At 43.4% G+C, this 26,842-nt stretch overlaps 1 protein-coding gene across 1 annotated transcript in view; it reads right to left on the reverse strand.

The window, feature by feature from the left end:
* Window positions 1-26,842, reverse strand: part of kif6 (kinesin family member 6) — a 474,098-nt gene that overhangs the window by 326,503 nt on the left and 120,753 nt on the right. Inside the window, exon 6 of the mRNA XM_041187334.1 lies at window positions 8,705-8,834. Within this exon, the coding sequence (XP_041043268.1) occupies window positions 8,705-8,834 (130 nt within the window). The remainder of the gene's footprint in view (window positions 1-8,704; window positions 8,835-26,842) is intronic.

Consider the following 26,842-nt stretch of genomic DNA (forward strand, 5'->3'; position numbering starts at 1 on the left):
CATTATTCAAATCTTACTCAGCCTTTGTTTTGACATTCTACTCATGTGTCTTCCTTTAGTTTGTTTAACATGGAGGCAGAAATAAAAAGGCACAAGAAACTCATCTATTTTTAGCTGTTTTCTTCTGCCTCATATTAACCACATTTTATGTTGAAGACGGAGCCATCTGCATTACCTTTCGATGGGAATATAGTAATATGAAGGACAAGAGCAAACCACTGTAGTCCATCTGCCGACCTAGTCTTTAAGAACTATCATACTTTACAAGACATTTTATATCCTGTGATCATTATTTTCTTTTGCTCCAAATACTTACCTAACTCTCTCCTGAAGTTGATGGTACAATCAGTCCCCATTGCCTCCCTTGGCAGTCCATTCCATACATTCACCCTTTTGCACTATGATCCGTAACTATGTTAAATATACTAATGATCATCTCCTCCATTATAAACAGTCCTAGCAACTGCAATCTCTCAACTTAGGTGTCTAATCACAGCTGCCAGCTTAGAAGCTTTTTATTACTTTCTCACAACTTACGAACCAGAGGTATACACAGTGCCCCAGCTGAGGGAGCACAGCTCCAAAGTACAGAATAATTTCTTGAAATTTGTGTTCTACTCCTCCAGCTATAGAGGCCAAAGATCCCATTCCCTCTCTTTACTGCATCCACACTGTGTTGATTGTTTCAACAATCCATTCCCCAGCACTCACAAATTGCCACACTGGGTTTACATCTGTAGAATAACTATTAAGCTTCTACTATCACTGTTCTTTGCTCTTTCTAATCTCATGATTGAGCATTTGATCAAATTAAATAAGATCTGACGGCTCTCTAATCTATCCAGGTGCTTGTGCACTTGATCAGCCTACTTCCTGTCGTTTGTCATCCCTCCAGTCCTGCATCATCTGCACATTTGTCCCACAGCCAGATCATTTTCTTGTGGTTAATTTTCTGTTACTCTGCAGGAACACAATGATTTTTCCACTCTTCTTGTGATACCTCTAACAGAGCAGCTTAAATCCAAAGGTATATAAGATGCTAAAGGGGATAGACAAAGTAGACGTGGAGCAGATGTTTCCCCATGTGGGGCATTCTAGAACAAGAGGCCATAGTTTTAGGCTAAGTGGTGGTAGATTTAAATCAGAGATGAGGAGGAATTACTTTTCTCAAAGGGTCGTGAATCTGTGAAATTCACTAGCGCGGAGTGCAGTGGATGCCGGGATGCTGAATAAATTTAAGGAGGAGATAGACAGATTTTCATCAGTAACTGGTTGAAAGATTATGGGGAGAGGGCAGGAAATTGGAGTTGAAGCCGAAATTAGATCAGTCATGATTGAATGGCGGGGCAGGCTCATGGGGCTGAATTGTCTACTCCTGCTCCTAGTTCTTATGCTCTTATGTTCAAACACACCATGTCAAAATGTAGGGTCTGAAGTCTGAGTTGCAGGGCTGTTCTGCAATCTGTTGCTATGCTAGGAGAGGTGCCATGGAGTAGACACTAAGTTCAGAAACTTAAATCTCTCCCACACCTCCTCGTAGAGAGAAAAGAGAAACCCAAAAGGTGAGTCACCCCAGGCCAATCTCATGACAGTCACGGAGTAGTTCTGGCAAAATTCTGAATGGTTGTCCACCTTCATGGCGGGAGCTGTGCATGACACAGAGAAATTAAAGTAAGGGCAAGGAGAAGCAACATATTGAACATATATATAGTTAGTTTTTAAGGCCACTAGGAGGCAAACATGAGTGGTGTGAAAGAGCTTAATTATTGATTATTCCCCCGTAAAACCACCCCTTCAGTTTCAACCAAAGTTTCAATCAGTCCTTTCAATATCAGAAATTGATATTAAATTGGATTAAATAATGGGCACTTTTAATCTCCTGCACTTACCTTGATTCCTTCACACAGTCACTGAGCCATTTCCTACTTCTTCCTGAAACTGGTCACAAATCTTTCTCTGCCTTCAGAGTTAGCACTAATAGGGGTAGAGCTGGAATAAGTTGCACCATATAGTCAAAGTAGAGAGCACTAATAACCTTTACAATCTTTTCTCATCTATTCCCCATACAAAAACATTCAGTACATGAGAGATATCTACAGAGATATCCAGAGCTCTGTAATACATTGTTACTGCGATGGAGCAAAGAATTTCATGGAAACCTGCCCTCACCCACATCCCTGTTGAACACAGCTGTCTCTTAAGAGCAAAACTAGTTGAGGCTTGGGAATAAATTACTCAGCTGCACTGCCATAAAAATTACAAACAAAAAACAAAAAACAAAAACATGCAGATGCTAGAAATCAAATCAAAAACAGAAACCATAAGGTCAGGCAGCATCTGGGGAGAGAAGAGGCAAGTAGCTGTTTCAGGTGCGGAAGCTTGATCAGAATTGGAAGAAATTACAGATAAACAGCATTTAAAAAAGGAACTGAGCAAGGTAATGTAATGCATCACTCGAACACACACACATAAAGCAATAGCGTGACTTATAAAGTGCTTCAGAGTAAAACAAGATAGTTAAATAGTAGAAATGCTAGATATTAGTGATATTAGAAACAACAGGAGGCAATAGAGAAACTATTCAAATAAGTCTGAGATCCAGAAATTGTTAAAAAAGAGATGTGGTTGTGGGGGGTGGGTGGGGGGGTGGATTTAAGCAGAAACAAAGCACAAAAATGTGTTAAAGCAGATCTGGCCACCTTGCCACTCAAGCACCGATCCTTGCACCCTACAAGAAATGGGGATCCAACCATCCCACACTGGCAGTACTGCCTGTCAAAGGGGAACTGGGAACAATAGTTAAAGATCTGAACCTACTGCAGTAACTATTAAAACCTGAGGGCTGCAAAGTGCCTAACTGAAAGACAAAATGCTAATCCTTAATCTTATGTTGATAGGGAGACAGTAGAAATTAAAAAAAAACAAAAACAGAATTACCTGGAAAAACTCAGCAGGTCTGGCAGCATCGGCGGAGAAGAAAAGAGTTGACGTTTCGAGTCCTCATGACCCTTCGACAGAACTTGAGTTCGAGTCCAGGAAAGAGCTGAAATATAAGCTGGTTTAAGGTGTGTGTGTGGGGGGCCGAGAGATAGAGAGACAGAGAGGTGGGGGAAATTACTTATTCAAATGCAAATTAGATTGATTTCTTTCAGTAAACCAGTGGGGCATCTCACATGTGCCCCATTGGTTACACTTCTTCCCTCACCCTTTAGTTTAAGAACTCATTGTCCCGTGAATTGCTGGAAGTGAGAGATGATAAGGTGCAGTGAGGGCAAGACAGACTTGGTGAATGACAGGATATTAACCACTGAAAATTGAGGATTGAGAAATAAACAACAGAGGAGGAGGAAAATTAGAGCCAAATCAAGCACAGAATAAGAATTAACGTGGGAAAGAAAGATTGGATTAAAAAAAAATAACATAGGAAAATAGAGACAGGAGAAGGCCATTCAGCCCATTGAGCCTGCTCCACATTCAATACAATCATTGCTGATTGAACACTTCAATGCCTTTTACCCACACTATCCCCTGAGCCCTTTATGTTATTGTTAATCAGAAATCTATCAATCTCTACCTTAAATGTACATAGTATGACAGAGTTTCCACGGCCCTCTGGGTAGAGAATTTCAAAGATTCACATGAGTAAAGAAATTTCTCCTCATCTCCGTCCTAAGTAGCTATTTTGAAATTGTGTCCCCTGGTTCTAGAATCCACAACCAGGGAAACATCTACCCTGTCTATTCCTTTAAGTATTTTGTAGGTGTCAATGAGATCACCCCTCATTCTTCAAAACTCTAGAGAATACAGGCCCAGTTTCCCCAATCGCTCTTCATAATACAGTTCCACCATCCCCTGAACCAATCTGGTGAACATTTGTTCGCTCCCTCTGTGACAATAATGTCCTTTCTGAGGTAAGGGGACCAAAACTGCACACAGTACTCCAGGTGCAGTCTAACCAAGCTTCTATACAATTGAAGCAAGACTTCACTACTCCTGTACTCAAATCTTCTTGAGATAAAGGCTAACATTCCATTAGCCTTCCTAATTGCCTGCTGCACCTGTAAGTTAGCTTTCAGTGACTTATGGACAAGGGCACCCAGGTCCCTTTGTATATCTATACTTTCTACTCTCCTACCATTTAGGGAACAAGCTGCATATCTGTTCCTTCTACCAAAGTGGATAACCTCACATTTTTCCACATTATGTTCCATCTGCCATGTTCTTGCCCACTCACTAAGTCTGTCCAAATCCTCCCGTAGCTGCCTTATATCTTCCTCACAACACACATTCCCACCTAGCTTTGCATCATCCGTGAACTTGGAAATATTACATTGGGTCCCCAAATCCAAATCACTGAAATATATTGTGAACAGCTGGGGCCCAAGTACTGACCCTTGCGGTGCCCCACTAGTCACAGCCTGCCAACACAAGAATGACCCGTTTATTCTTATTCTCTGTTTTCTGCCGGTTAGCCAATCCTCAATCATGCCAGTGTATTGCTACCTATCGCATTTGCTTTTATTTTGTTAAGCAACCTCCTGTGGGGGATATTATCAAAAGCCTTCTGAAAATCCAAGTATACTACATTCATCAGCTCTCCTTTATTAATTTTGTTAGTAAAATCCTCAAAAAACTCCAACAAGTTTGTCAAACATGATTTTCCATTCACAAATCCATGCTATGCCCAATCAAATCATGATTATCCAAGTATCCAATTATCGCATCCTTTATAACAGATTCTAGCATTTTCCCTACTATTGATGAAAGGTTAACAGGTCTGTGTTTCCCTATTTTCTCTCTCCTTCCCTTCATAAATAGTGCGGTGACATTTGCTACCTTCTAATCTTCAGGAACCATTCCAGAATCTATAGAATTTTGGAAAATGATCACCAATGCATCCACTACCTCTATAGCAACCTCCTTCAACACTCTGGGATGCAGATTATCAGGTCCCGGGGACTTATCAACTTTCAGTCCCATTAATTTCTCCAATACAACGTTCTTATTTATACTAATTTCTTTCAACTCCTCATTCTCCCTAGCCCCTTGAATATCTAAATCTGGAAGATTTCCTGTATCTTCCTCAGTGAAAACAGACAAAAAGTAATCAGTTGACTTCACTGCCATTTCTCTATTCCCCATTATGAATTCTCCTGACTCTGCCGGTAATGGACCCAAATTTGTCTTAGACAAATGCTTCCATTTTACATGCCTATAGGGGCTTTTACAGTCCGTTTTTATGTTTTTTACTAGATTGCATTTATATTCTATTTTCCCTTTTTTTGCCAGTTTCTTGGTCATCCTTTGCCGTATTCCAAAAACCTTCCAATCCTCAGGTTTATTACTACTTCTGGCAACTTTATAAGCCTTTTCTTTTAAACTTATAAATCCTCAACTTCCTTTGTCAGCGATGACTGACTTTGTTTGGGTTTTTGCACCTTGAAGGAGCTATGCAATAGGTCTTTGAAGACTATCCATTGCATATGTACAATCATACCTTTTAATGTATTTTCCCAATCCACCTCAGTCAATTTGTCCCTCATGCCTTCATTATTTCCTTTATTCAACTTTCACACCCTTGCTTCAGAGTGAACTATCTCACTTTCAAACATAATGTAAAATTCTATAATATTGTGGTCACTCATCCCTAAAGGTTCTTTTACAATAAAGTTATTAATTAGCCCTTTCTCATTACATAATAAGAAATCTAAAATAGCATGCCCTCTTGTCGGCTCCTCAACATATTTCTTTAGAAAACCATCCCTAGCGCAGGCCAGAGATAAGGAAGAAAAAGGAAAAAAAAATTAAATTTAAAGTTCTCTTAAAAACAATTTACGAACTACAGGATTAGAGTCCACAGCTTAAATTGCTCCCTTTCTGGACCAAAGAGGTTAACTAGCTTTCCAAGAACTTAAATCTCTCCACCAAAAAGGTACATACGCTGTTAATTACTATCTCTAACTTTCTGCAGCTAGTTTAATTGGCAACTAATGTGAAAATCCAGCAACTTCACAAAGCTCACAGGATGGTTGAGAGCCAGTTGCCATTTTCACACGGCTAACAGCAATTAACGGCAAACTATCTAGCAACCTGTGGCAACTCATAGGGTCTCTTTTCCTCACATTAATAATGGTGAGTGCCATTACACTCGTTGTTATTTTGACAGCTAAATGCAGACCAATATGTTGTGACATAAAGGACACTGATTTAAGGTGATTGCAAAAAGCAACGGCAACATGAGTTAGAATCTGAAATACATTGAGTGTGCTGGAGGCAGATTGAATCAAGGCCTTCAAAACAAAATTGGATAATAATCTGCAGAGAAAAATTTGGAGGGCTATGGGGAAAAGGTGAAGGTGTGAAAGTAGGCGAGTTGCACTTGCAGAGAATCGACACAGACATGACAGGCTGAATAATCTCTTCCTGTGCTGTAACTATTCTACAATTCTATGTCCTATATGGGATATAACAGATAGTAAGCATCATATGCTCAGAAAGAACAAGTGACTTTGGACTTATGGATCCCAAAGCTTTCCACCACAGAGTGTTTTCTTCACCTTATACAGAGTTTGTTGTAGACTATCTAAAAGACATTTTTCATCTGGCAATTCCTCTGTCCCTAAGTTCAAAGAGAGAGAGAGATCAGAATTAGGGTGGGACCAAAGACTTAAGTGGGAAATCATAGGGAGCTCAGGCCACATTTTCAAATTGGTCACATAAACGGAGTTTAATCTACCCTATGGAAAGAAGGCTGCACCGTGATCAGGAGATGTAGTATACTGTATTGGAGGTTACTATTAATTTGTAATTTTTCTAATTCAGACAAAGCACACACACCTGAAATATCAACTTGTATGTTCTCTCCACAGAACCTGTCAAACTGCTCAGTATTTCCAGCATCTTCTATTTCTGCCACAGAAGGCATGTGGCTAAGGGATGAAAAGGAAATTATGAAAATAAAGGGGTTCCAGGAAAAGGGAGAGAAAGGTATCAATAGATTCATTTGGTTCAAACATGAACAAAGGAGCTGAAATCCGAGGTGAGGTGAGAATGACTGCCATTGATATCATGGCTGTATTTGATAGAATGTGGCATCAAGAAGCCCTAGCAAAACTGGAGTCAATGGGAATCGGGGGAAAGCTATCCACTGGTCAGAGTCATACCTAGCACAAAGGAAGATGGTTGTGGTTGTTGGAGGTCAGTCTTCGCAGCTCCAGGATATCATTCCAGGAGTTCCTCAGGGTAGTGTCCTCGGCCCAGCCATCTTTAGCTGCTTTATCAATGACCTTCCATCATAATGTCAGAAGTGGGGATGTTCACTGATGTTTGCAACATGTTCAGCACAATTCACGACTCCTCAGATACTGAAGCAGTCCATGTCTAAATTCAGCAAGACTTGGACAATATCCAGGCTTGGGCTAACAAGTGACATTCGTGCCACAAATGTGCCAGGCAGTGACCACCTCCAACAAGTCAGAATCTAACCATCACTGAATTCCCCACTATCAACATCCTGGGTGTTACCATTGACCAGAAACTGAACTGGACTAGCCATATAAATACCGTGGCTACAAGAGCAGGTCAGAGACTAGGAATCGCGCGATGAGTAACTCACCTCCTGACTCTCCAAAGCCTGTCCACCATCTACAAGGCACAAGTCAGGAGTGTGATGGAATACTGCCCACTTGCCTGGATGAGTGCAGCTCCCACAACACTCAGGAAGTTTGACACCATCCCAGGACAAAGCAGCCCACTTGATTGGCATCCCATCCACAAACATTCAATCCCTCCACCGCTGACGCACAGTGACAGCAGTGTGTACCATATACATGGTGCGTTGCAGAAATTCACCAAGGCTCCTGAGACAGCACCTTCCAAACCCACAACCTCTACCATCTCGAAGGACAAGGGCAGCAGACAAATGGGAACCACCTGCAAGTTCCCCTCCAAGCTACACACCATCCTGACTTGAAAATACATTGCCGTTCCTTCACCACTTCAAATCCTGGAACTCCTTCCCTGACAGTAATGCGGGTGTACCCACATCACATGGACTGTAGCTGTTCAAAAGGGCAGTTCACTACCATCTTCTCAAATGTAATTAGGGATGGGCAATAAATGCTGGCCTAGCTAGCAAAGCCCACATTCCCTGAATGATTTTTTTTAAAAACTGGCTAGCCCCACGGTTTGAAAGTTTCAAACATTACTTTCTCCATCAAACAAGCAACCAGTTTTCAACATACCAGATATTATGCTTCTTTTCCCATCTAACTATACTCTGAATAAAGTAGTCAAGGCTGAACTACTTGTTTGTTTTTAATCTTTTAAGTTTCAGCCTCTGCACCCATTCTATGGTTAGAGTTTGCGATTACACAGAAGCTTTTTAGGGTTCAATTTATCAACACCTCATAAAATCATGATTACCTATCAAAAAGAAGAGGCATGGCCAGGGTGCAAGATAAGTGCTGCTGCTGAAATGAGCAGCGGCAGAAATCAGGAAGCAGTAAACAAAGATAGATACGCAGGTGGACGGCTATTTAGCTTACCTTCATTCATTCACCCAAAAAAAGCCTATAGTCCTTCCATCAAAGCGTACCATAGTTTCTCCACTGCCCTTACTTGTAATCCATTCCTACGTGTTGATCATTCTTGCTGTGAGAAACTCTCTGAAGTGTCACTGAACTTGGGTTTTAAGAGTACCTACCTCTGCAATCATTCGGTTCGTATCTCCCAGGAAAAGTAGGTTGAGGGATTCTTCCTCATTGTTCGCCTGGTGAAGGGAGAGATTCCTAAGGTGAATGTGCTGGTCAGTATCTTCCATGATGGTCACCTTACTAATGGAAGGAAATAAATACTGTCAAAAACAAAGCACTATGTACACTTCATATTAGAAACTGAAAGTTGTAAGTTGCAGTAAACAATGGGGTGACCAAAAAATTGCACCCCAACAAGCATTCTTAAAAATGTGCCTTTCAAAAAAAAAAACAGACTCTTATCATTGAACCCGCTCGCACCAATAAGGGAGCTGGTTGAATATTACAGTTAAAGCAAAAGAGAAAAAGGCTAACTTTTCCACTGTAATCCTTGAGCAGCTTTCCAAAAAAGGGTCTCAGGCCAAAATTAACCCTATGGGATGCTGACTGGGCTGCTGCATATTTTCTACACTTTCTGCTGTTATATCAGATTTCCAAATTCAGAGCTGGCTTTTCAAGTTGTACAATATTTGAAACGCCCATTTTTTTTTAAACAGTAGTTTTGTATCACTGCATTAAGTTTTACAAATGCAAAAACTGACAGCGATTGAGAATTTTTATTTAAAAAACAGGTCCATAATTGGTGGTCTGTGAAGAAGCAATCCAACTGACACCAATTTAAACAAAACACACAATGATCATCATTGAAATGAGAACTGAACAAAGGAATCCAGGCATGGTGCTTTAAAAAAAAGGAATGTAGTCTTGCAACAGATAACTACTTACTATTTCCAGCCATTTCTAAATTGAATGGTTAAATCTCAGGGACCGGGAGCCAGGAAACTCAGGCTGGGGCACCGGGAAACTAACTGAGCAATTCATTTTAAAAAAATGTTCAAAAATGCTTACAACTTTCTAGTTCCGTATAGTTACTAGTATTACAAAGTATTATCAATTCATGACAGTGAGGGTGCTAGGCTGCAAAGCCAGAATTATTCCTGGTCATCTCAGCTCCAGGACATCATTGCAGGAGTTCCTCAGATAGTGTCCTCAGCCTAACCATCTTCAGCTGTTTCATCAGTGACCTTCCTTCCATCATAAGGTCAGAAGTGGGGATGTTAACTGATAATTGCACAATGTTCAGTACCATTCGCAACTCCTCAGATACTGAAGCAATCCATGTCTAAATGCAGCAAGGCCTGGACAACATCCAGGCTTGGGCTGACAAGTAGCAAGTAATATTCGTGCCACACAAGTGTAAGGCAATGACCATCTCCAACATGAGAGAATCCAGCCATCATCCCTTGATGTTCAATGGCATCACCATCACTGATTCCCCCACCATCAACATCCTGGGGGTTACCATTGACCCGAAACTGAACTGGACTAGCCATATAAGTATTGTGGCTATAACAGCAGTCAGAGGCTAGGAATCCTGCAACAAGTAACCCACCTCCTGACTCCCCAAAGCCTGTCCACCATCAACACTCCCCACTTCCCTGGATGAGTGCAGCTCCCACAACACTCAAAAAGCTTGACATCGTCCAGGACAAAGCAGCCGCTGGACTGGCACCACATCCACAAGCATTCACTCCCTCCACCACTGACGCACAGTAGCAGCAGTATGTACCATCTACGAGTTGCACTGCAGGAATTCACCAAGGCTCCTTAGACAGCATCTTCCAAACCCATGACCACTACCATCTAGAAGGACAAGAGCAGCAGATAAATGGAAACACCACCACCTGGAAGTTCCCCTCCAAGTCACTCACCACCGTGACTTGGAAATATATCACCGTTCCTTCACTGTCGTTGGGTCAAAATCCTAGAACTCCCTTCCTAACAGCACTGTGGGTGGACCCACTATACTTGGACTGCAGCGGTTCAAGAGGGCAGCTCACCATCACCTTTTCAAGGGCAACTAGGAATGGGCAATAAGTGCTGGCCCAGCCAGAGAAGCCCACATCCCATGAATGAATTTTCTAAAAAGCTGAAAGCGTTGCATTTCACTGAGGCAGCAGGGGTCTGATCAAGGTTAAGCAGAGTGCTGGAGCTCATTTCTTCTGCAAGGTTGCCCATGTCTAGGGATTCGAACGCATACCCTAGGTTGACGATTCAATGCAGTACTGAAGGAGTGCTGCGTTGTTGGAGGTTCCCATCCTCTGCATCAAATATTAAATCAAGGCCTCACCTGTACTCACAGGTGCATGTGAAAGATTCCATGACACTATTTGAAATAGTGCAAGCTCCCCTGGCCAATATTTATCCTTTTACCAACACCACTAAAATAATTCATTTTGGCTTCTGTTGCAGTTTGTGGGATCTTGTTGGGTGCAGATTATCTGTCATCTGTACTTAAGCATCTCTGAAATGCTTTGGGACAACAAGAGATGTGAAGGGTATTATATAAATGCAAGTTGTTTCTTCTTTTTACCCATAAAACCAAGCTGTGTTTTTTTGTGATTTCATTTACTTGCATACATATTGTCAAGAAATGATACTTAAGTATATTAAGTTACACGCCCTATTTCTAGTATATCCTTATTTTAGGATATCCTTCAAAGTAGTATATCCTTGGAATATTGGCAAAACAAAAAGATTTAATTGATTAACACCTCTTCTGGCAAGTGTCTCCTCAATGCATTTCACAACACTCAGTGTTTGAAAGTTGGTGAGTTCACACCTCACTCCAGGACCCCAGAACAGCACCTATGTTGACACTTAAGTGTGAGTCTGAGTGAGTGCTGCTGCACTTCAGCTAAATTCCTGCCAGCCTCTTTTGGCAATTCAGTTCGACATACTGAATCCCATGGGATTCTCTGATGAAGAGCAGAGACTTTTTCTAATGTCCTGGTCAGCATTACTTCCTCAACCAACACTACCAAAGACAGAACAATTGGTCATCAGTTGATAGCACTCTCACCTCTGAATCACAAGGTTCTAGATTCAAATCCCAGTCCAGGGTTTGAGCAGAAAAATCCAGGCTAACACTCCAGTGCAGAATTGAAGGAGTGCTGCATTGTCAGCGGTGCTGACTTTTGGATGTGATGTTAAACCAACGCCCTGCTCAGGTGGATGTAAAAGATCCCATGGCACTATTTTGAAAGAACAGAGGAGTTCTCCCTGGTGTCTTAGCCAATATTTATCTCTCAATCAACATCATAAAAACAGGTCATTATAGCATTGTTGCTTGCGGGAGTTTGTTATGCACAAAGTGCTGCATTTCCTACACTTGACTTCAGTTCAAAAGTATTTAATTGGCTTTAAAACACTTCGAGATGTCTGGTGGTCATGAAAAGTGCAATATAAATGCAAATTTTTCTTTCTTTACTTTCATTGATCTCATTTGAATATTGTGGATCTTTGCTCAGTGCAAATCAGCTCATGCGTTATCCACTTAAGTGACTACTTTTCAAAGTAAAATGTTGGATATGAAGGGCTTTAGCACAGCCTGAAACATGTGATAAGATGTTATATAAATGTGTTACGATAGTATAATTACTTTCATTAAATTTTTCTGGTTTATTGTAAACTAGGCTTATGGGTGTGAGTATAGTTGGGTCTGTCTGTGTGATTTAATTACATTTGAAGTCAAGTAGACTGCAAGTTGGGAATTATTAAAAGAAGATCGGTGCAGAAGTGTGCTCGAAATGCTAATAGATGCCAGCTTAGCCTGTAAGGTGTGAAAGGAATTTGCATTTTTTGATAAGTGAAGGGATTTTTAAGATTTCAAAGGGATGTTAGTCTGTTTACAACTAGCCAGATAAGCAAAGCTAAGGAGGGTGTTTATTTTTCCCAAAGGTTACTGACAGTATTGGAAATATGGAAGTTTTTAAATTATGAGATAGGTACCATTCCAAAGACGTAGGGAACAATAGAATTTACATATTAATGAGAGAGAAACATATATAAAGGAGAATGAAAGGCTATGTGAGGAGAGGGCCATGTAAGATCTATCAGGAGTGTGTGAAACAGCCTTCAAGAAGCCTCCAGCCATTTGTGCATAAATCTGTTATGTCCAGCAACTGAAGTTGGAGAAAGCCATTTGGAATTCCACTGTCTAATGAGTACTGTGTTAACTTGCTGGTTTTGTTTTCAATCTAAAATCTATTTTGGACTATTACTTAAAGGAGGTAACTGGTAGTTGGGTTAATTCGGAGTTTTGGCAGTTGTTATAGTATTAAGTAATATGGGTTGGGATATTGCGACAATCAGCAATGGTCATCATCAGACTTTTAATTCCAGGTTTTCTATTAAATTCAAGTTTCGCCATCTGCCATGGTGGGATTCAAACCTGTGTCCCTAAATCATTATTCTGGGTCTCTGAAATATTAGTCCAGAATACTAGAATACTAGAAAACCAGTTCCAAGATTTTGACCCAGCGACAGTGAAGGAACAGTGATATATTTCCAAGTCAGGATAGTGAGTGACTTGGAGGGGAACTTCCAGGCTGTGGTGTTCCCATTGTCCCACTATGCCACCGCCTCCCTGGCATTCACTAGTGCAGAAAAAGTTAAGGGAGGTCTGTCTAATAGTTGTTCAAATTTATGCATGAGTTGGAGTTGTTAATAAGTATTAAAAGACTAGTTTCATTGATCAGTGTCCATAACAAGGCAATGGAAAAGTAGCATGAGACATGTCAAGAAAAAGATTTGAAGTTTTTTTTTCAAACATTGATTGTTGAAACATTGAATATGTTACCACAAGTGGCAATTGAACCTAACTCAATCATAACATTCAAGAGAGAATTAGGAAAGCACCTGGAGAATAAAATAAAGGATGTAAGGAAAATATATTTTTCCCTACAAGAGAGAGCATGGAAATGGGATTAGCGTGAATTGCTTCTGTTAAATAAAAATCTAGTGGGGGTTTCCTATTTATCTTTTTTAACTAGGGAATTTAAAATTGGGGTGAGTAGAACATAAATTTAAATAATAAGTATTGAAGGACAAGCAAGACGAGAGGCATTAATTTTTTTTTAAAGAGATAATTAATTAATTAGTTAATTAAACCACAATAAAGACAGTTGGGCAGATGATGTGTTGCGACTGCAGTATGTAAGAACTGGTATACGCCAGCATGATCCACAGCAAACACCACTGCAGTAAGTGTCTCTTTTGATTCATTCATGGGACCTGGGCTTCGCTGGTTGGACCAGCATTTATTGCGCATCCCTAGTTGCTCTTGAAAAGGTGGTGGTGAGCTGCCTTCTTGAACCGCTGCAGTCCATGTGGTGTAGGTACACCCACAGTGCTGTTAGGAAGGGAGTCCCAGGATTTTGACCCAGCGACAGTGAAAGAACAGTGATATATTTCCAAGTCACGGTGGTGAGTGACTTGGAGGGGAACTTCCAGGTGGTGGTGTTCCCGTCTATCTACAGCCTCGTCCTTCTAGATGGTAGTGGTCATGGGTTTGGAAGGTGCTGTCAAAAGAGTCTTGGTGAATTCCTGCAGTGCAACTCGTAGATGGTACACACTGCTGCTACTGTGCGTCAGTGGTGGAGGGAGTGAATGTTTGTGGATGTGGTGCCAGTTAAGCAGCTGCTTTGTCCTGGACAATGTCAAGTTTCTTGAGTGTTGTGGGAGCTGCACTCATCCAGGGAAGTGGGGAGTAATCCATCACACTCCTGACTTGTGCCTTGTTGATGGTGGACAGGCTTTGGGGAGTCAGGAGGTGGGTTACTCATCACACGATTCCTAGCCTCTGACCTGTTCTTGTAGCTACAGTAGTTACAGTTTCTGGTCAATGGAAACCCCAGGATGTTGATGGTGGGGGATTCAGCGATGGTAATGCCATTGAATGTCAAGGGGCGATGGTTAGATTCTCTCTTGTTGGAGATGATCATTGCCTGACACTTGTGTGTCATGAATGTTACTTTCCACTTATTAGCCCAAGCCTGGATGTTATCCAGGTCTTGCTGCATTTGGACATGGACTGCTTCAGTGTCTGAGGAGCTGCGAATGGTGCTGAACATCGTGCAATCATCAGTGAACATCCCCACTTCTGACCTTATGATGGAAGAAGGTCATTCATGAAGCAGCTGAAGATGTTTGGGACGAGAACACTACCCTGAGGGGCTCCTGCGGTGATGTCCTAGAGCTGAGATGACTGACCTCCAACAACCACAACCATCTCCCTTCATGCTAGGTATGACTCCAACCAGTGGAGAGTTTTCCCACTGATTCCCATTTTGCTAGGACTCCTTGATGCCACACTCAGTCAAATGCTGCCTTCATGTCAAAGGCGGTCACTCTCACCTCACCTCGGGAGTTCAGCTCTTTTATCCATGTTTGAATCAAGGCTGTAATGAGGTCAGGAGCTGAGTGGCCCTGGCGGAACCCAAACTGGGCATCAGTGAGCACGTTATTGCTAAGCATGTGCCACTTGATAGCATTGTTGATGACCCCCTCCATTATTTTACTGATGATGGAGAGTAGAGTGATGGGGCGGTAATTGGCCGGGTTGGATTTTTGTGTACAGGACATAGCTGGGCAATTTTCCACATAGCCAGGTAGATGACAGCATTGTAGCTGTACTGGAACAGCTTGGCTAGGGGCACGGCAAATTCTGGAGCACAAGTCTTTAGTACTATTGCCAGAATATTGTCAGGCCCCATAACCTATGCAGTGTCCAGTGCCTTCAGCTGTCTCTTGATATCACATGGAATGAACCAAATTGGCTGAAGGCTGGCATCTGTGATGCTGGGGACCTCTGGAGGAGACCGAGATGAATCATTCACTCAGCACTTCTAGATGAAGATTGTAGCAAATGTTTCAGCCTCATATTTTGCACTGATGTGCTGGGCTTCTCCATCATTGAGGATGGGGATATTTGTGGAGCCTCCTCCTCCAGTGAGTTCAATTGTCCACCACCATTCACGACTGCATGTAGCAGGACTGCAGAGCTTAGGTCTGATCTGTTGGTTGTGGAATTGCTAGCTCTGTCTATCACTTGCTGCTTAGCTTTTTGGCACGCAAGTCATCTTGTGCTATAGCTTCACTAGGTTGACACCTCATTTTAGGTATGCGGTACATCGTCTCCACAATGACTGTGCAGTGGTCACTCCTATCAATACTGTCAGGGACAGATGCATCTGCAGCAGGCAGGCTGGTGAGGATGAGGTCAAGTATGTTTTTCCCTCTTGTTGGCTCCCCCACCACCTGCTGCAACTTTGTCATTTAGGACTCAGCCAGCTCAGTCAGTAGTGGTGGTACCGAGCCACTCTTGTGGACATTGAGTCTCCCACCCAGAGTACATTCTGCACCCTTACCACCCTCAGTGCTTTCCCCCAATTGATGTTCAATATGGAGGAGCACTGATTCATCAGCTGAGGGAGGGCAGTATGTAATAATCAGCAGGCGGTTTCCTCGCCCATGTTTGGCCTGATGCCATGAACTTCATGGGGTTCAGAGTCGATGTTGAGGACTCCCGGCTGTATATCATTGTACCACCACCTCTGCTGGGCCTGTCCTGCCAGTGGGACAGGACATACCCAGGGGTGGTGAAGGTGGTGTCAGGGACATTATCTGTAAGGCATGATTCAGTGAGCTTGACTATGTCAGGCTCTTGCTTGACTAGTCTGTGAGGCAGCACTCCCACTTTTGGCACTAGCCTCCAGATGCGGGATCAACAGGGCTGAGATTGTCGTTTTCAGTGCCTAGGTCAATGTGAAGTGTCTATCCAGTTACATTCCTTTTTTGTGAGTTTGTAGCAGTTTGTTACAACTAAGCAGGCTTGCTAGGCCATTTCAGAGTCAGCTACATTGACGTGGGGTCTGGAGTCACACGTAGGCCAAGTAAGGGCATTAGTGAACCAGATGGGTTTTTAACAACAATCGACAATGGTTTCATGGTCATCATCAGACTTTTAATTCCAGATTTTTATTGAATTCAAATTCCACCATCTGCCGTGATGGGATTCAAACCCGGATCCTCACAGCATTACCCTGGGTCTCTGAATTAATCGTCCACTAAGCCATCATCTCCTCTTAAGGCTCAAGGAGCTTTGGCTCAGAGTCAATGAGCTGGAGGCTCAGCTATGGACACTGCAATGTAAAGTTACTGAGACAGTTTGTTCCAGAAGGCAGTAACACCCTTGGGCTAGGGTCATCTGATTTAGTCCATGGTGAAGGACTACAAGTGAAGCTGGCATGGGGATTGAGAAGTGGAGGAGCCTCAGTCTTTGCAATTGCCCAACAGGTTCGAGGTTCTTGCAGCTAGTATGGATGAGGGCGGGGGTTAAATGATGCATGAACAAACTGACCATGGCACTTAAGTGGCGAGGTGAATACATAAGAATGTGAGGGTAGTAAAGGTCAGTATAGTCAGTGGGATAGGAACAGTTCACTGTAGCTGATGGGAGTATAATTTGGCAGATAAAGTATAATATGGAAAGTTGTGAACTTGTCCACATTGACAGGAAGAACAGAAAAGTGGTATATTACTTAAATGAAGTGAGACTGCAGAACTCTACAGAACAAGGGATCCCGATACCCTGATAAAAGAATGAAAAAAAACTTGGTATGCAGTTGTAGCAAGTGATTTGGAAGGCAAATGGAATGTTGGCATTTATTGCAAGGGGAATGGAATATATAAGTAGGAATGTTTTGCTGTAGTTGGACAGGGCGTTGGTGAGACCACAGCATCTGGAGTTCTGTGTACAGTTTTGGTCTCCTTACTTAAGAAAGGATATAATTGCATTAGAAGTTCAGAGAAGGTTCACTCGACTGATTCCTGGGATGAAGGAGTTATCTTATGAGGAAAGGTTACAAAGAAAATAGGAGCAGGAGTAGGCCATTCGGCTCTTCGAGCCTGCTCTGCCATTCATCATGATCATGGCTGATCATCCAACTCAATAGCCTGCTCCCGCTTTCTCCCCATATCCTTTGATCCATTTTGCCCCCACAAGCTATATCTAACTCCTTCCTGAAAACATACAATATCTTGGCCTCAACTACTTTCTGTGGTAGCGAATTCCACAGGCTCACCACTCTCAGGGTGAAGAAATTTCTCCTCATCTCAGTCCTAAATGGTCTACCCCATTTCCTCAGACTGTGACCCCTGGTTCTGGACTCCCCCACCAATGGAAACATCCTTCCTGCATCTACCTTGTTTAGTCCTGTTAGAATTTTATAGATTTCTATGAGATCCCCCCTCATTCTTCTGAACTCCAACGAATATAATCCAAACCGACTCAATCTCTTCTCATATGTCAGTCCCACCATCCCAGGAATCAGTCTGGCAAACCTTCACTGCATGCCCTATATAGCAAGAACAGCCTTCCTCAGATGAGGAGGCCAAAACTGCACACACTATTCCATGTGTGGTCTCACCAACGCCCTGTATAATTGCAGCAAGACATCCCTGCTCCTGTACTCGAATCCTCTGGCTATGAAGGCCAACATACCATTTACCTTCTTTACCGCCTGCTGCACCTGCATGCTTATCTTCAGCGACTGGTGTACGAGGACGCCCAGATCTTGTTGCATATTCCCCTCTCTCAATTTATGGCCATTCAGATAATAATCTGACTTCTTTTTGCAACCAAAGTGGATAACCTCACATTTATCCACATTATACTGCATCTGCCATGCGCTTCCCCACTCACTCAGCTTGTCCAAATCACACTGAAGCATCTCTGCATTCTCCTCACAGCTCACCCTCCCAACCAGCTTTGTGTCATCTGCAAATTTGTAGATGTTACATTTAGTTCCCTTATCTAAATCATTAATATATATTGTGAATAGCTGGGGTCCCAGCACCGATTCCTGAGGTACTCTACTAGTCACTGCCTGCCATTTGGAAAAAGACCCATTTATTCCTACTCTTTGTTTCCTATCTGCCAGTTTTAAGAACATAAGAACATAAGAACTAGGAGCAGGAGTAGGCAATTCAGTCCCTCGAGCCTGCCCTGCCATTCAATACGACCATAGCTGATCTAATTTCCGCCTCACCTCCAAATTCCCGCCCTCTCCCCTTAACCTTTCAACCTTTCTATCCATCACAATACACTACCCCCAATCCCATGCGCCATAATTTTATACACCAGTCCCTTATGTGGGACTTTGTTGTCGAAAACCTTCTGAAAGTCCAAATAAACTACATCCACTGGCTCCCCCTCATCAACTCTACTAGTTACATCCTCAAAAAATTCCAGGAGATTTGTCAAGCATGATTTCCCTTTTGTTAAATCCACGCTGACTTTGTCCAATTCTGCCACTGTTTTCCAAGTGCTCAGCTATTAAATCTTTTATAATGGACTCTAGAATTTTCCCCAATACCAACGTCAGGCTGACTGGTCTACAATTCCCTGTTTTCTCTCCTTTTTTAAATAGTGGGGTTAGCTACCCTCCAATCTGTAGGAACTGTTCCAGAGTCTATAGAATCTCAGAAGATGACCACCAATGCATCCACTGTTTCTAGCGCCACTTCCTTAAGTACTCTGGATGTAGATTATCAGGCCCTGGGGATTTATCAGCCTTCGGTCTCATCAATTTCCTCAACACCATTTCCCTACTAATACTGATTTCTTTCAGTTCCTCCGTCTCACTAAACCCTTTGTTCGCCAACATTTTTGGTAAGTTATTTGTATCCTCCTTTGTGATGACAGAACCAAAGTATGTATTTAGTTGGTCAGCCATTTCTTTGTTCCCCATTATAAATTCCAGTTTCTGACTGTAAGGGACCTACATTTGTCTTCACCAATCTTTTTCTCTTCACATACCGATAGAAGCTTTTACAGTCGGTTTTTATGTTCCTCGCAAGCTTATCTCGTACTCTATTTTCTCTTTCTTAATCAATCCCTTGGTCCTTCTTTGCTGAATTCTAAAGTATTCCCAATCCTCAGATCTGTTGTTTTTGCTGGCCAATTTGTATGCCTCTTCCTTGGATCTAATATTATCTCTAATTTCCCTTGTAAGCCATAGTTTGGCCACGTTTGCTGTTTTACTTTTGCACCAGAAAGGAATAAACAACTGTTGCAGTTCACCCATGCACTCGTTGAATGTTTGCCTTTGCCTATCCACTGTCATTCCTTTAAGTAAAGGGATGGACAGGTTAAGCCTATACCCATTGGGGTTTAGGAGGATAAGAAGTGATCGGGTTGAAAAATCTAAAATTCTGAGGGGACTTCAGGGTGGATGCTGTTTCCCCTTGTGAGGGAGTCTAGAACTAGGGGACATGGTTGAAAAATTAGGAGTCACTGGTTTAGGACTCAGATAAGGAGGATTTTTTTTTCCCTCAAAGGGTCATTAGTCTGTGGAGTTCTCTTCCTCAGAGAGCAATGGAGGCTGAGTCATTGAATATACTCAAGGCTGAGTTAAATGGATTTTTGATCAGCAAGGGAGTCAAGGGTAATGGGGAGCAGTCCAGGAAGGTGGAGCTGAGACCACAAGCAGATCAGCCATGATCTTATTGAATTGCGGAGCAGGTTTAAGAGGCCAAATGGCCTACTCCTGCTCCTAATTGTTTTGTCCGGTTTGAAGCTAATACCAGAGCAGGCAAAATGAACAGCAGTATGGCTTTCTTCCATGTTTGAATTTTGGATTCTATTGTATATCTCCTAGGAGCCTTTCAATATTAGCAGAGGAAGATTATTCTCAAGTGTCTTCCTGAGCACTTTATTCATACACACACAGGTAGTTTGCAAAATATTAGCAACACATGGGTGTTACACAATTTCTTCTGGGTTTTTTTACTGCTATGAGTATTTTTATGTGATCATTACTTTTAATGTGCTGTAATCTTGTAGATTGCTGAAGATACAGATGCTGTGCAATTTGTACTCTACATGTGATCTTGCCACTTGATTGGTTTATTTGCTTTCGGTTTCAAATCATTTAACAGCAATTCATTCAAGTAGAGTCAACTGTGCACCACATAGGAAATTACACTACTTAGCAACAATTTTCAAATTGATATGTGAACAGCGCATCTCTCTCTAAAGACCACTAACTGCAAGTTTATATTCACTAATACTTTCCAATGTAGCTAAAACCATTTCACTGTAAATTATCCATGTGGAACCTACATTACAGTTTCTTCTAAATAAATTATTTACACTTGAAAAAATAGACCAGTTTATACTCAACAGCAAATTTTGATTTTGTTTTTCTCCTTCATGGTGCGCATTTCCCATGTGGCATTACACATGGATGGTCTGGAGCCTAGAGAATGTCAGTGATGTTTAACTGCTAAGATGCAGCTGCATTTTAACCTGACCTGTTTCTTTAAGGACACTGCTCAAGTACTCCTTTATAGGGAAGTGGAGTGATTAGGCAAATCTTAGGATAATTAGAGGCTCATACTCAAAAGGCATTTCTGTAGATTGGCAGCTACTTGGAACGCCTTGGCTCTTGTCTTTGAGCAGTGAATAGCATAGATCTTGCTGCAACAAAGATATTGGTAGTATACTTTAGATATCGCCATTTTACGATCCTTGGCCAGACCTCAGGAGATGGGGGAAGTCTGCTTTGGGACCAATAAAATTTTGTTTAAAGTAGTTAACAGTTGAGATTCAGGACACCTGCTTTTGTAATAAAGCCACAGGTTTTGAACAAACAAAACCAAAATTTACTCTCTGAAGTAGTCATATGGACTCAAGGCGTTGGCTCTGTTTCTCTCTGCACAGATGCTGCCGGACCTGCTGAGTTTTTCCAGCATTTTCTGTTTTTATTTCAAAATTTGCTATGCAAGTTTAGAAAGATAAAACATTTTACAATATGTATTCCAGACTCTTATCATTCAGGGTAAATATGAGGTACATGTGAATTAACAGACAAACTGTGGTCGAACACACCACACTGCAGAGTAAATGACAGATGCAACCAAGACGGAGTCCATAGATTTATCAAGAAATCACGCACAAGGTTGTCCCACAGTGAGTCAGCCAATCTCACTGAAACCTCAGGCAGGATTTTGAGATCGGTAGGCAGGCGTGGTGGGTGGGACCGGGAGCAGATGGAAAACAGTCCATCGCCCGCTATTTCATGCTGGTAGGCCAATTAAGGCCCACCCAGCATGAAATGCAGCTCCTTCCCTGGAAGGCTGCCACGGAAGGACATGTATTCAGCATTCCCAATGGAGCCGAGTGCAGCTGGACACAGCAGGTGGGAGGGCAGGTTGGATGAGCACTCAGCCCCCTGCTTTTTTAATGAGTGCCTCGTCGTCCTCCTGGAGGAGGTGGATGCCAAGAAGGTCAACCTTGTCTCCAAGGTTGGGAGAAGGCCACCACACCTCACCAAGAGGACATGGGAGGAGATGGCAGCAATGCTGAGCAGCCATGACGTGATGCGGCGCACATGGGTGCAGTCCCTGAAGCGCTTCAATGACCTACTGTGCTTGGGAAGGGTGAGTACCGTGTTGGCATGGGTCAATGAGCAGAAGTGTTAAGGTTTGATCATCCCCCCTTGGACCTCAGGGATGCTAGGGTCTGAGTGCCAACTGTTAATGACGCCGGAGCTGGCCAAGGGGGTGACCCTTGGCTGCTTGGGCTGAATGCCTTGAAGCTCAAGGGCCATGACTCGGACATGTCCTGCAAGGTGTTCCTCAGGTAGGGTGGCCAAGCTACAATGGCGCTGCAGGTAGAAAGTGGACTAATCAATGTTCATCTGTTGTTTCAGGAGAAGGCAAGCCATGACCAGGAAGAGGGGGTACGTACAGCCGGAGGGCAGCTCAACCTCCTGCTGTTTAGCAGGTTCGAGCAAGACACCCTGGAGCTCGAGAGCCGGCATGCTCCCTGTGCAACCGGCATGCAGAGGTGGGGGTGCCAGACGAAGGTAAGAGTGCAGTGCACGGAGGTGAGACTTTCGGCTTGTGCAACTATTCGAGTGTTGTCTCTTCATTGATGTGAGCTTCAAACCTGGACTCCCCATTGATCATGGAAAGACGATGGCACTATGAATCAGATCTCCATGGTCTCACCAGGGTAACTGGCATGCCACAGTGACAATGTGATGACTTTAACTAATGACATGTTCTTGTTCTCCCTTTTAGGTTCGCAAGCAGGCATTCACTCTGGGCCCCGGGGGGCCATCTCTGACGCCGGAGGCCCACCAATCTTCTGCTGCACCTGCATCACACCTGCTCTTTGAACCAGACACCAGCGCAGATAGCAGTCCTTTGGTGGGCGTTAGATCATCAGCTAGTATCTCGATGCACATTGGTGAGGGCACTGCACACTCACTTGAGGTGCAGGCAGGGAGAGACTGCCCAGGGTGTCGTTAGTCAGTGGACTGCTGGGGTCCAGGACGATGCTCAGTCGAAGGCAGATGATGAGCCTCTGGAATCGTCCATTAGGCAGCAGATGCTGGTTGTCCAGCGAGATGTGCGGAAGGATCTGGCGGAGATCCATGAGGGTATGCGTACCATGGTCTCTGTTGTGGATGAGTTCATGCGAAGCAACAGCATTGCGTTGACCCTCATGGAGAAGTGCACTGCCTCCTCCATTGAGAGAGTGGTGACTCTCATGGAGGGCAACTCCAGGAACAGAATCAGGGGTTCCTGGGGTTGTGTTCGGACCTGCAAACCCTCACACAGGCACTGATCTCAGGTGGTCAGTGTCAGTGTGGGAGATGGATGAGACAAACAGTATCCCAGCTAGGTTCCCATCCATCAGTGGTGAGCAGGGGGGTTCAGAGCGACCTCATGTTGGTGCACAAGTTGCTTGTCATCTCTGCAGTTTCCTCTTAGGGAGCTCTGGATGACGGCATCAGCTCCTCCACCCTTCTGCCAGTGACCATCACATCTGATGACGCTGCGATGACTGGGGAAATGCCAGCCATGGCACTGGAAGCTCCCTCCCAGGCAGGGCCAGCACAGGCACCACTGGCCAGTGGATGACTGCCAAGGTCATCAAGGCCAATAAGACAGCAGGGTCAGCAGACCATATCCAAAGCTGGAGTGAAATCCCTTCCTGTTGATGAAGGCACCCGGCTGACCTGCTGGCACCTTGATGGCCACATGTGTGTAGTCAATGGCACCCTGGACACGGGGGATCCCAGCAATCACTGCAAAGCCTCTGACTCGCTCAGACTGGCTGGCCTCATCTGTACGGTAAAGAATAAAGGTCAGTACCCACCCAAACAGAGCTTCTGTCACCAGCTTGACGCAGCTGTGGATAGCTGATTGGGACACTCCACACAGATCCCCCACTGACCACTGGAAAGAGCCGGTGGCATAGAAGTTGAGGGTCACTGTGGCCTTCATAGCCACTGACATGGGGTGCCCATCCACACACAGTCAGAGTTGATCTCAGGCCAAATCACCTGGAAAATGGAGGTCACGCTCTCCTTTGAGAGGCGGAGGCTCCTTCGGCATCGTGCCTCAGACATATTGAGGTAACTGCATCGTTGCCTGTAAACCCTGGCAGCAGGATAGTGGCATCTTCTACGGCCCCTTCCGCCTTGGACTACCGGCTTGCCCTGCGCCTCTCCTCCCCAAGTCCCTCCCCTGGAAGCTGCACAGGGACACTTGGCCTCCTCTTCCTTCTGCTCCTCTCTTCCTCCTCAGAGGAGTTGCCCTCAGCGGAAACCAGAATCCTCATTACCAGGGTAAGGGAAGGTTGTCTGAGACCTGGAAGGGTCCCTAAGGTCTGAATGCTCCGAGGGCCTTGCAGACAGCAATGAGTCCTGAACTGAAGCCTGTAAATACTAAGAATGAAGCCCCGAAGAGAAATGAGGTTGCCAAATACCAATAAGCAACCAGCAGCAAACTATCTCCAAAACTCCTCACTACTCATACTGGCAATGCTGCTGCCCCTTTTTATCCCGCCCTTGGATGAGGTTTGTGAAAATGTTGGCTAGCCACTTGCCTGTTTTGCCTGGGCAACAAGCTGGAAATCAAACTGGCAAGGAAAAATCGCATTCAATTGGACTCTTAAGGGCCTTAAGTGGCCACTTAACTAATGGCGAGTGCCCGGCGAGCAAAATATTGCACAAGTGCATGATGACGTCGGGATGCTCGCCCAACGTCATCACACGCTATTTTACTCCCAATCAGATTGGGCGCACGCACACCCACGGGTTGAAAGATTCTGCCCTTCGTCTTTCTTACATGGGTTTCAAATATCCACCTTTGAAGATCCTGCCTTGAAATTCTCTCCAAACGTCTCTCCCACTCGGACGGCTTTAACGATGGCCCACCTCGCAGGGTTTCAATCTCAAGCAGAACAAAGTGACACCTTTGCCCCAAAGGTCCACAGTACAGAATCAGTTTGCTCACTGCAGCTCTTTCTTTAATTCAGAGCCTAAATCTTTGCTCCTTTCTTTGAACTTACTTAACAGGGCCTATTCCTGGCCCTGTGTCTGTGATACTTCTCAGCTTGCAGACTGCCTAAAATGACTCCCTGAAGAAGAGTTGTTAACTGACCCTTGAAGTGTTCTGGAAACCTATCAAAACACTCTGAGAGGGTCCCACTCTTGTTACTAGGCAGGAACCAATGTAACCAGAATTGGAACATCCTACATCCTGTGCTTTCAACATTACAATCCTCACAGGTCAATGGGTTTCATGACACCGTTAACAACTTACTCCAAAATTTGCTATAAAAATTATTAGAATATGCCTTGGCGAGCATTGTGACAACTCAGAAGCAGTGCACATAAAAGAATCAGATGAACGGCCCACACACTGCACAAACGGTAAGTAATCAATAATATACCCACACTGATCAGCAACATTTACTTAATGGTCCATAATATACAGTTTGCGTGACAGTAATCAACTAATCCTCATGAATTGCTCTAATGCTGGCCGTAAGACCATAAGACGAAGGAGCAGAAGTAGGCCATTCAGCCCATCAAGTCTGCTCCGTCATTCAATGAGATCATGGCTGATCTGATAATCCTCAATTCCACCTTCCTGCCTTTTCCCCATAACCCTTGATTCCTTTACTGATTAAAAATCTGTCTATCTCAACTTTGAATATATTTAACGACCCAGCCTCTACAGCCTTCTGCGGTAAAGAATTCCACAGATTCACCACCCTCTGAGAGACGAAATTCCTCCTCATCTCTGTTTTAAATGGGTGATCCCTTACTCTGAGATTATGCCCTCTGGTCCTAGACTCTCCCACAACGGGAAACAGCCTTTCAGCATCCACCCTGTCAAGCCCCCTAAGAATCTTATATGTTTCAACAAGATTGCCTCTCATTCTTCTAAACTTCAGTGAGTACAAGCCCAACCTACTCAACCTCTCCTCATAAGAAAATCTCTCCATACCCAGGATCAACCTAGTCAACTCTCTCTGGACTGTCTCCAATGCCAGTATATCTTTCCTTAGATAAGGGGACCAAAACTGTTCACAGTATTCCAAGTGTGGTCTAACCAGTGCCTTGTATAGTTTTAGCAAGACTTCCCTATTTTTATATTCCATTCTTTTTGAAATAAAGGTCAACATTCTATTTGCCTTCCCTATTCCCTGCTGAACTTGTATGCTGGCTTTTCGTGATTCATGCACGAGAACCTCAAATCCCTCTGGCTTCAGCCTTCTTCAGTCTTTTTCCATTTAAATAATATTCAGCTCCTCTATTCTTTCTGTCAAAGTGCATAACCTCACATTTTCTCACATTATATTCCATTTGCCAAGTTTTTGCCCACTCACTTAACCTGTCTATATCCCTCTCTAGACTCTTTGAGTCATCCTCACCACTTACCTTCCCATCTATTTTTGTATCATCCGCAAACTTGGTGAGAGTACATTCACTTCCCTCATCCAAGTTATTAATATATATTGTAAATTGTGGCCCCAGCACTGATCCCTGTGGCACTCCGCTTGTTATTACAGGTTGCCATCCTGAAGATGACCCCCCTTACCCCAACACTCTATCTTCTGTTAGTTAGCCAATCCTCCATCTATGCTCATATACTACCACCAACACTGTGGGCTCAACTTTTTAAGTAGCCTTATGTGCTATACCTTATCAAATGTCTTTTGAAACTCCAAATATATTACATCTCCTGGTTCCCCTTTATCTTTCCTGCTTGTTACCTCCTCAAAGAATTCTAATAAATTTGTCAAGAATGATTTCCCCTTCATGAAACCATGCTGACTCTGCTTGATTAGATTGTGCATTTCTAAATGCTCTGCAATAACATCCTTCATGATAGACTCCAACATTTTCCCAATGACGGATGTTAAGCTAACAGGCCTA

This window comes from Carcharodon carcharias, chromosome 5 (genome assembly GCF_017639515.1).
Source record: "Carcharodon carcharias isolate sCarCar2 chromosome 5, sCarCar2.pri, whole genome shotgun sequence".
In the NCBI taxonomy this organism is placed as follows: Eukaryota; Metazoa; Chordata; class Chondrichthyes; order Lamniformes; family Lamnidae; genus Carcharodon; species Carcharodon carcharias.